This window comes from Mesoplodon bidens, assembly GCF_964165515.1.
Source record: "Mesoplodon bidens genome assembly, chromosome: 13".
Classification (NCBI taxonomy): domain Eukaryota; kingdom Metazoa; phylum Chordata; class Mammalia; order Artiodactyla; family Ziphiidae; genus Mesoplodon; species Mesoplodon bidens.
In genome coordinates this window covers 24,964,685-24,976,113 of record NC_138169.1, presented here as the reverse complement: position 1 = coordinate 24,976,113, position 11,429 = coordinate 24,964,685, and the positions used below count along the sequence as shown (strand labels likewise).

The 11,429-nt window shown below is 44.7% G+C and overlaps 1 protein-coding gene across 4 annotated transcripts in view; it reads left to right on the top strand.

Annotated features, from left to right (window-relative positions):
• The window catches only part of PRR14L (proline rich 14 like), a 54,749-nt gene continuing 43,320 nt past the window's right edge, over positions 1-11,429 (top strand). For 3 of the 4 annotated variants that reach the window (XM_081252424.1, XM_081252423.1, XM_081252425.1), the window contains exons 1-2: positions 1-161; positions 7,455-7,978. In XM_081252424.1, coding sequence (XP_081108550.1) covers positions 7,505-7,978 — 474 coding nt within the window. In that variant the 5' untranslated portion in view covers positions 1-161; positions 7,455-7,504. The remainder of the gene's footprint in view (positions 162-7,454; positions 7,979-11,429) is intronic. The other variant, XM_081252426.1, reaches the window with a different exon arrangement.

The window sequence follows — 11,429 nt, the reverse complement described above, 5'->3', positions numbered from 1 at the left end:
ATGAGGAAGTGCGGGGCGACCATAGAGACGAAGAGGCGGCGGCGGCCGGAGCGCCCCCGGGCTCTCGGCTCCGCAGGCTCAGGTAGACTTGGAGGCTACGGGGCAGCGGCTGCAGAGGCCGGGCTGGCGGGGCGAGCGCGGGCCGCGGAGCCGACCTCAGGGTAAGAGGCCGGGGGCGGGAAGGCTTCGGGCGTAGCCGCCCCGCCCCACTCCAGCCTGAGCGGACCCTTCGCCGGGCGGTGCAGGCTGAAGGGGAGCCCGGGCCCCCCGCCCTCTCGGGGCGCCGAAGGGAACGCAGGCTGCGCTGCGGGCGCGGAGCGACCCGGGGAGAGGGAGGAGACCAGGCCCCACGTCGTGAGGGGAAAACGGCTTCTCCGAGTCATGGCTCCGGCGGCGGAGAACGACTCCTCTTCGACCTCGATACGGCGGGGGACCCCCAACTTCTCTCCTCGGGACGGGCGACGCCCCTTGTCGTGGGCGAACGCGCTTCTCCGGCTGCGGCGCGCTTGTCAGCAGAGGGAGACCCGCTCCCGGGGTGCGAGAGGGCGATTCTGAACTTATTTTCAGGAGGGATAAGATCTCTCTCGATTTGGTCAGCGCCCCCCAGGTGGAGAGAAAGACTCAAGTTGCCTAAAAGTGACAGGGGGCTCTTCCTTCCCTGTAAAAGATAGACTTATCTTCCCTTCTTTATTTATTATCTTTACCCTGATACAGAGGGAGGAAGACCCTGAATTTACTTTATGGTGTTAGTCAGCCTTTCTCCCCTCCCCCAGTCGTGTCCACAGAGGTAGCCTCGCTTCTCCGCCCCCGAGCTTCTTGGTGTGCCTGGAGCTCTTTTCCCTCGCACAGTGAAGAGCGTGGCGTTTGGAGTGTGATGGATGCAAGCCCGCGTGTGTCCCACTTCCCACCTTTGTGACCTTGACTCATTTCTTAACCTTTTGTCAGTCCTCCCGTCTCTAATTTGGGTACTCTCTTCAAAGAATTGTCCTGAGGGCTAAAGGAAATTTTGTGTAAGTGCTTAGTACATAGTAACCTTTTGGAAAACTGTTGCTATTATTGTTACTTAATTTCTTTTTTAAAAAGGAAACTAGTATCTTCCACAGAGAAACAGAATTTTTCCGTGCATGTCTCATCCTCCCATCCCTCCCCACCCCTTATCACTTTCTGAGGAGGCTTTTCCCCGGGGCAGAGAAAGAGACACTTGTACTGTCTTAGATCCGACCACACTTCCCAAATTAACAAAGAGGGCCTCCGTTAGAATAATTTGCAAAAAAGACTGCTTTTGGAAGCAGGTCTGTACTCCAAGAGGGAGACCTGATAGGAGAAGCCATCCTTTCCTTTGTCCACAGAAGCTATCATTCCTTCCCGACTGGTTAGAGATGCCCTCTCCCACTCCTCCTACTTGCTCTAGTGACGAAAAAGCTTCCTTCTATCTGATGTGCACACCCCCCTACACCCAAGATGGAGATTCCAACTTATTTCTCTTGCTCTCCCGAGAAAAATAAGACTCTAGACCTGTGAGAGGAGGACGCTTTCCTGCTGTATATTTGGAGTGGCACAGATGGTTTCTTTTCTCCCCTTCCTTTGAAAAAGGAATGAAAATCTTTTACGCAGTCTTTGTCAGTAGAAATCAGGAACATTTTCACTCCCCATGTGGAGACAGAGGGATCCTTTTTCTGCGTGCTGATAAAGGGAGGAACGGGGGAAGCCGTGCTTGATGCTATTGAGATTTCTTGTGCACTCCGTGGGGAAGAGCCAGACCCTGTTCAGTATATGGACTTCCCTGCCCCACTTTCAGTTTGTCTAGAGATCTTGTTCAGAGTCTTCTTTCTCTGTTACTCAAGAAGAGGCCCCCTTCTCCGAATTCCCTCAGGGAGGGATTGGCTACAGTGTCCGAATCTTTGGAAAGAAAGCCCCTTTCTCAAGGTGAAAGGAGTGTGGTGAACTTCTGAGGGCCTGATCATTATTGTGAGTATTGTCCCTTGTCACAAGTGTGGTAGTGCCTAGTGTTATTAACTGCTTCCTTTGGTTAAGAGCAGCCCCTTTGCTTTTGGAATTAAAGGGAAGGGAGACCATCAGATGGGATTATTGGGGCACATGGCTTTCTGTTCTGTTGTTTTCTTTGTTTGATTTTTTTTTCTTTTGCTTACTGCTGTAAACTTTGTACCCCCAGAACTTTTGTTTGGGGGCATGTTTGAATGACTAAAGTTGCCACTTTGTCAGGTTTTTAGTATTATAAAACGTATTCTAATGAGGCTGAGGGCTGCAATGTTAATCTTTCATTCGTAGTTTCCCCATCCTCCCCTTGGCTTTTGTTATTTGGTGGGATGGGAATTAACACTTCCAAATTGCTTGAAGACACACTGAAGAACAGCTTTCTCTTTTTCGTATGTAAAGTGTTCTTAAATTACCTCGTTTGCCCTTGAGTACTTGCAGTGGGGATTAGTCTGAGCTCTGTAGCACTTTTGTTGGTGTCTGTAGGTCTGCTGTGCTGAAACAAACTGGAATAGAAAAGTTATTTAGAGTCTTGGGATTTTTACGGGTAACACAATGCTTTGCGATTATTTTGTTTAATTTGTCCACTTTACATGTGAAAAACAAGCCCAGGAAAGTTCAGTGACACACTCAAGGCTGTGCAGCTAGTAAGCGAGAGGCAGGATAGGGACCCTGGTCACCCAGCTTGGAGACCAACAACTAGACTGCTTCCCAGCACTGATTCTGCATTTGAAGCAGAAAGACTGGGAGATGATAATTCTCAATTCAAAGGGCTTTCTTCTTTTATTGGAATAATTGTACTGCATACTCCTTATAAACGTTAGTCTTCACCCCCATCCCCACCCCTGGGATAAATCCATCCCCAAACAATGTAATTCTTATTTGTGTTAATGGTAAAGATGACAAGCCAATAGCAGCAGGAGAGAGTTGTTTGTGAATCTATGGGTTATTTTCCACTTATACCTCAAATTAGGTAATTATCTGGTGGTGTCTTCACCCAGTAGGTTGGTTATAAATCATTAGTAAGGATTAAGCCATAAATCCGTGTCTACATTTTATAAGCATGTGTTACTCTTTCCGCTCACTTCAAGTTTATTTAACACTTTAGTGTAAAAACTTTTATGATTGAGGGAGAGAGCTGACATTTGGAAAGATACTGATAAAGGGATAATACACTTACCGGTTATTCTTTATTGCTTCATATTTGGATCTTGAGATATAACGTTTTAAAAAATTTTTAACATGTGTGATAGACGCTCATTGTTAAAAAAAAAAAAGTACAACATGCAGATAAGTCATTCATGAGCCCATCACCCAGGGTAACACTTAACATTTGGCTTATAGTATTTAAAATAATTTTCCTATATGGATATATATTTTTCCAAAATAAAAGAATCCTAATATTTATCTAGCTTGATAAGACATCTCAGGCAGCTTTCTATGGAGAGGTATATTTCTGTACCATCATTTTTAATTGCTCCATTGCATTCAGAAATTTAAAGAACCTGAATGGTAGAATTCTGTTGTTTCTGCAGTCTTGTGGCATTACCAGTATCTTGATAGAGGGAGAAAGTTGAGAGGACAGTTTAGTGATGCGAGCTAGTGAGCTGAGAATAATTGTAAACTGCTGCTCTAGGCTTGCATCTAAATATGACTTCACCTCTGAGGGTTCCAGCTGAGGCACTTAGCTGTTCTTGGTGACTCCACTTCACATGCTGCTGAGAAACTTGAGGACCAGAATCAGGCTGCAAAAAGGAGGGAGTGTCTGTTTTGCTTCGACAGCCGATGTGCCTAGTTGTTTTACAGGTTGAAAAGTCTTATAATTATGTCTCTACCAAACACACGTATCAAGAGATGGTAGTTTTGTGGCGTTTGGCTTTTGTATATTGGAAGTTATCTTTTGGTGACCAAGCTTTACAATTCTGTTTTGGTCCACACCAGTTTACAACATAGATGGAGGTGTAGGAAAGGTAATGGCACTGTTTTTCCTGAGGAATATTTTGAGCCATTTTATGTGATTATCAATATTGCCTCTTTGTGATAAGCATCTGTTTAGGAAGCATGTATCTGTGTGTGATTTTGTGTTCAGAACAAAATCTTGAGTTAGGACCGTGGGGTTGGAAAGGAGTGAGATTTGTTAGAGACACAGCTGGAGTTGGGACCGTTGGTACAAGTGCTAACTGAACGGCATGTGGATGGTCAGATATGGTTACGTCTGGGGATTCAAGTCTGAGCTCTGGGGTAACGGGTGCCATTACTAAGAGAGGCAGTGGGATCAAAAATAAGCATGTAAGGCTACTGAGAGCCTCTTACTCATCCTGTTTCTCATAGCTGCTTGCATGTAGCAATACTTGATTATTCACTGGGTTGAATGGGTTCTGTTTTAGGCATGTTACGTTTTGGGGGGGGTGCCATCCTTGTTAGTGAAACGTAGGTCACAGCTTGAGAAAAAGTTGGGGCTAGGGACAGATTTCTTTCTTTTAAAAAAATCAGCTTTATTGAGATATAATTCATATAACTTGTAATTCATCAACTTAAAATGTACAATTCAGTGGTGTTTGGCATAGTCTGAGTTGTGCAACCATCACCACAATCAACTTTAGAACACTTTTATTGCCCCCCGAAGAAAAACTCTCCATCAGCCACTCCCTGTTTCTCCAACTCTTCCAGCAGTAAGTGGTCACTAATCCAGTTTCTGACTCCAGATTTGCCTGCTCTGGACATTTCGTGTAAGTGAGATCTTATAATATGTGGTCTTTTGTGCCTGGCTTCTTTTACTTACATAAGGTTTTCAAGGTTCATCCATGTTGTGTCATGAATCAGCACATCATTTCTTTTCATAGTTAAGTAATACTCCATTGTGTGGATAGACCACATTTTGTTGATCCGTTCATCAGTTGATCAGTTGATGGACATTTTGATTTGTTTCCACTTTTTGACTCTTGTGAACAGTTCTGCGGTGAACATCCGTGTACAAGTTTTTGTGCGGGCATGTGGTTTTTGCACATGTTCCTCAGAGTGGAGTCGCTGGATCATGTGGTTACTCTGTGCTTAAAGGGACAGTTTTGAGTCATCCTCTTAGCAGAGAAGCTGCACGAAAAGTTGAGGGCATCGAAAAAGTGAAGCCTGGGAAGGGAGGTGTATCGAGGGTTGAACCTGAGAACACCCGCACCCTGGCAGGCAGGGAGACCCACGGAGCCCGTCTCCACCTTCTCTTCTACAGTAGTCTTTCCTGCACTTACTCTTTCGGTGCATATGTGGTGTGACAACCAAAAGCTGGATTGTTATCTGTCGATGGGAAAGGGAAACTGAACCAAATTAAAATGGAGCACTTCCAACCTTTTGGGAGCGGGGGCATCAAATAGCAATTTCACTTTATCCCTTAAGCTCCACGTATACACACACACACACACACACAAAATGGCTTAAAATCTAAAGTACCCCTAGAAATCCAGGAGCTAGAGGAGAAAGGGGAAGACTAGCTCCAGAAAGGATGCCTTTGTCAGCACGGTTTATGAAAGTCCCCTGTGAGTCTCACCTCACTCCTTTGCACGCCAGTGTGTCTCTCCTTGCTTCTCCTTTGGATTCAGGTTTCTTCACCAGCCCTCCTGTGTTACCTCAACCTTATGGACCAGCAGTCTACTTTCCTGTAATTTCTAGTATTCATATTTAAGTTAGTGGTATCGCGTTATGTCCTTTCACCTTTGAGTACGGTTCCTTGAAAACACTAAGACGCTTGCTCAGCAGATGAGAGCATAGGGACGTGAGTAAACCAGCCACCACAGGTTGGAAAACCAGGAGAAGGGCAGAATGGTCTGGAATGAGAGGACCTGTCATCTGCCCTTCCTCAGCCCCAGCTCCAGTCCAGACAGCACAAGCCAGTGTAGGGGACCTTCTGTCAAGGAGGAGCAGTCGTCAACCCAGGAGTGCTCAAGGAGCGGGCTGCTCATTGACGGGGAGGCAGAGCGTGTGCCTTTGTGTAAGCGGCGTCGGTGGGCTTTCCCCCATGATCAGGGTACAAACAGAGACAGGGCCCAGGGCCGCTGGGTCATAAGGAGGGAGTTGCATGGTGTCTCGGAGAGTCCCTCATGCTCAGAAATCTGATCGTGGTCGGTGGAGAGACGGTGAGACAGCCTAACAGTCAAAACAGTTCCGTAGCAAGCTCTGGGTATTACTTGTATGTAATGTGTTTATTTTGGAGAAAGATGGACATTAGGAAGTGGTGAGAGTACATCTGAAATATCCTTTCCTATGTGCACTTTGGCCAAAGGGATCTGCCGTCGGTACTTGCGATAAATTCTTGTTATGAACTCGGAGATGCCAAATATTTCTCACCTTCTCTCTCCTCCTGTTTAGGGTTAAGGAAAACATCGAGAACAAAAGCGTGCAGTATCTCATTTGGTTATCATTTCCGCCTTGGTTAGGTCAAGTGGATTTTGTGGTGGAAACCACACGCGTTTGGTAGACTAAAATGGAAAAGTTACCAGCCAGGAGACCCTGGTTTTGGGTGTACCATTCCCTATCTGTGTGTGCGTTTGTTTTGATTACTTTAATAATACAGTATCATGAACTACTTAAATATGTACATTTTAGCAAATAACCCATGTTCCCGTTACCCAATGTGAGAAGTGAAACATGACCAACACAGTGGAAGCCCTGGGTGTCCCCCGTCCTTCCCTCAGTTAACCATGTAATATTTTAGTCAGGTCACCTTTACCCTCTTCAGGTGTGGTGTTAGAACCTGTAACAGGAAGACAACAGCCACCCTGCTTAGCTCACTGGGTTGTTATGAGAATCAAATGAGTGGTGTCTGTGAAGGTGCTTGGAAAATCTCGAGGTGCTGAGTTGAAGTCAGGAAGGATTTGCCCAAGAGCTGATTTAGTTGTGTCGGGTGCCAGCCTGCGTAGACACAGCTCAGGTGTTTGGTGAGCACTTTTCTCTATACCTTCTTCCAAAGAGAATTCTTAATGAAGAAAAGTCAGTGAATCGAATTCTTCAGAGTCCCTCAGTATATGTTAATTCAGCAAATATTTTCTGAGTACCTGCTATGTGTGAAACAACTATTCCAGGCAGCAGGGATATAGCAGTGAACAAAATGCACAAGGTTCATGACCTGAAAACAATTCAAAACCATCTTTATTTTCTTATTTACATTGGGTCTATCCTTGGATGCTTAGATATGTCTCATCTACATTTGATGAGATCTCACTTAAATCCAGATTTATACTAAGAATTGTTCACAAGGCAGTATTTGCATTGAAATTAGACAGATGTCTATTAAAGGTTTAAGGTATTTATTTTCCTCAAACTCAGTCTCTTACAGAGAATTTTTTGGTGCCAGATAATGCTGGCATTTGAGGTAGAATTTTTTGCCTTTGTTTTAGCCAGTTTAAGCTGAGACAGCTTTCTACTACCCTGCAAGGTTTTAAACTTTTATCCCTTCCTTTGATTTGTGTCAGGGTGAGCCGTTTGGTGTAAAAGACTTGACTCCATATCTGCATCTGCCCCCATGCTGTCATCCGGCGTAGAGACCCAGCCCGTTCCACTCGATTCCTCCATGTCTGCCGAGGTGCAGGAATTATACTCTGAACTCCCAGTGAGTGTCTCCAAAGAGCTTCATGCTGACCCTGAGCCAAGTGCGATTCCAGATGTAAAACCTGGAGCCTCAAGCTCTCATATAAGTCAGAGTAGGGCAGTGCCCTTGGAGCTGCAGAGGACTCCTGTGGAAAGTTGTCACGAAGAAACCCCTGAGACCTTGGACCATGGGGGTGAGCCTGGGCGGTGTGGGCTGGTGGACCCCACAGCAGAAGGTTCTGTGGCTTCTGGGATCTTGGATAGGGAAGTGAAAGCCAAGAGCATGGAGCAAAAGGTCTTCAGAGATGGAGGGGACCAGGCGGAGATTGTAAGAGACCCCTGTGAGGGAGCAAAGGAAGACACACGTCAATATTCCACAGCTGCTGAAGAGAAGCTCTGCCCCAGCCAGGTAAGAAATGAGATCTTGATGCAGATCAGTTGAGTGGGTATGGCATCTTTCCAGCTGGACTAACACTTCTCAGGATAAAGTACAGAGTCTGACAGGTAGCTTATGATTTATTCTTGAAACATTTCCAAAATGTTGATTTTGATGTTAACTTTCTTCTGATGATTTTTTAAAACATTCGTGTCACATCAGACACTTGAGGAGAGGAAGTGCTTATCTCATGAAAACGTGTCAGTCCTCTGACACAGCTACTGTATATGGCATGTTGAGTCTCTCTGTGATGGTCATGTGGGATTTCTGTGTCTGATGTTAAGGAACGATGTGTACTCGTTCCTTGAGTTTTGGTAGCGTCATGGTTAGGATAGAGTGAGGTGTCACAGGGGTATCTTTGAGAGAGACTGTTGACCCAGCTAGGGCTTCATAGGATGGATACCCTTGCGGGGTCTCCATATTTCAGAAGTAAGTCCTAAGCTTTGCAGGTCTAGAAACTTGACTTATATCTTTTGTACATCAGAGGTGATGATCTCCAAAGGACTGATCCAAGCTACCCCCTTTCATGAGAGGCTGAAGCTTAAATCAGAAAGCCAATTCTTTAACTAACACACAGTGAAAAGTGGAATCACTGCTTGGTGTGGCATGGAAAATCCCATCTCTGTGAATTTGATATTGGAATAAGAGGGATTAGTTAGGTGAGACTAATGGTTAGTGGGCTAAGGTAGCCTGATGGACCCCAATTCCTAAAGGAAGTTTTACCTGCCAAGTGGACTAGGAAGCTTACTCTTTGCCCTGGATGGTGCCTTAGGTCAAGAGTTAGTAAACTTTCTATGTAAAGGGTCATACAGTAAATATTTTAGGCTTTGCAGGCCATATGGCCTCTGTTGAAACTACTCAACTCTGCCATTGTTGCTTGAAAGCAGGCATAGGTGATTCTTACAAAAATTAGTGTGGCTGTATTCCAGTAAAGTGTTGTCTATAAGCACAGGCTGTAGTTTGTCAACCCCTGCTCTATGTACTAATAAATTTGTATTCTCTGGGCTTCCTGGGCTAGGCTCCATTCCCCACCTGATAAAAATACATCATTTCTTTACACAGGTTGCAGGGCAATTGACTGTCATTAGTAGGCTGCGTATATTAACCATAATTAAGAATAGATAAAGCATGAAGTAACAGTTGAACAGAATATCAGATTTTATGCTGTAATGACCTATCCTTAAAAATATAGTTAAATGAGCAAGGTAACAGATCCAAAGTTCCTTACTCCTTGCTACGGTGGGCTACATCTAACAAGATGGAAAGTTTTCTTCATGTAAAATTTGATATAAAATGAAATTTTGCGTATATAATTGAACACAACATACTTATATTAGTACATGTATATACACACATAATATACATACCACCCAACTCGAGAACTAGAAGATTACTGTCTCCCTATTCCTTTTCTAAACCATTCCCTTTCTCCCTTTTAACTCCACCAGAGGTAAATTCTATTTTGAATTGTGTAAAGCAAAATGAAATTTAATAGATATAAATGCAAGATTTTGCACTTGGTTTCATAAAGGGAACTACACACAAGTGGAAAACAGAAGTGAAAAACAGAAGCCCTACAGGTTTTAACTGTTTAATTAGAATTGACTCTGTAGCTGCCAAGAAAAGCCAGTTTGCTCTTAATATACATTAACAAAATGTGTTGCCTGGACAGATGTGGTGGTTGTGTGCTTGTGTGCTGGTTCGCCTGTACCTAGAGTATCATCCTCATGGTTCTCTCTCCCCTACCCTCCCCAGCACCCAGATGAGCTCAAGATACAGGGAGGATGGGGTGGGGGGGCAGAGGGAAGCAAGGAATGAGTCAGTGTTGGGGTTCCTGGCCAAAGCAGAGCCTGTCCCTTCCTTTTGACGTTGAGCCTGGGGTCCTGTGGGAGGAATGTATTCATGGATAAGAGTTCACACTAAGGACACAATGTGAAAATACCCCATTGGAAGCCAAGTTGCTGGGTCTTCCTGAAAAATCAGGAGGAATGAGAGAAGCCTTTGAGACTTTGGAGGGTTGAGCAGAGCAGTTCTGTTGGGCACAGTTAAGCTCAGGGGAAGACGGGTGGGACGGTGGCAGCTCCTGACATTCTTAGGTCACAGCACCATTGGAAATCTGGATGAATGCTGCAGGCCTCTCAGAAAAGCAGACATGCCATCCCGGAAGGTCTGCAGACTCCAGACATCCTTGGACCCCAGGTTAACTCTTGCTAGATGGCAAAACACCACAAGCATAGTCAAAAGACAACTGACAAATTGGGAGGACATATTTGCAACGTATATCATGGATAATGGGCTTATATCTCTAATGTATAAAGACCTCTTAAATTGGGGAATGAAAAAACCCAATAGAAAAACGGAGGAGACATTTGAGTAGATAAGTCACTGCATGCATGTGTGTTTGTGTGTGTGTGTATTGTATTTAAACGCATGAAGATGGCCAACCTCACTCATAATTAGAGATGCAAATTTAAACAACCCATGATACTACTTTTATGAAACCTATCAGATTGGTGAACATGAAGAATTATGACAACACACCTGGTCAGCAAGGCTGTGAGGAAAAAGGCTGTTCTCACACATGGCTGGTAGGAATGCATACTGATACAACCTTGCAGAAGAGGAATTGGGCTACACTTAACAAAACTATGCCCTGACCTATTGACCCAGAACTCTCATTTCTAGAGAGTATCTACCCTGAAGATACACCTCCCACAGCATAAAAATATGTATACACAAGGTTATTGTTTGAAGCATAGTTTATTATTGCAAAATGTTGGAAGCAACCTAAATGCCCACATATAGGAGACAGGTTGAACAAACTGTGGTATATAAACATCCTTCCCTGGAGCCCTGTGCAACTGTAATAAAGAATGCAGATCTCCATGTACAGGTACAGGTGTCCCCTAGACCACTTCTGCGTTTGGTGATTCTCTGGAATTCACAGGACACTGCACATGGTCAGATTCACAGCTAAGATTAATTACAGTGTAAGGACATAAAGCAGTCAGCAAAGGGAAGAGGGGCATGGGGACAATGTCTAGAGGAAATCACGCACAGGCTCCCAGGAGTCCTCTCCGAGTGTAGTCACACACACTTCACTTCCTCTGGGAACAAAGTCTGCTCATACATGTGAAATGTCTACCATGGAAGCTTGTTAGAGTTCAGGCTGGTCACATACCAAAATCCCAGACGTCACAGGAGGAAAGCAGGGGTTCCCCATGAATCACATTGTTGTATAGGTGTCGTGAGCCACTCTGATCATTCAGGAAATGGTGGAGACTCTCCTGCAATCTAAGTTCCCAGATGCTAGCCAAGGCTACCCTTGTAAGCACGCCTTTCTAAGAGTAACAGTCAGGCCTGCTGCTGTTAACTCTTCTGCAAAGGAGGATATACTAAGTGGAAAAAGCAAACTGAAGGACTT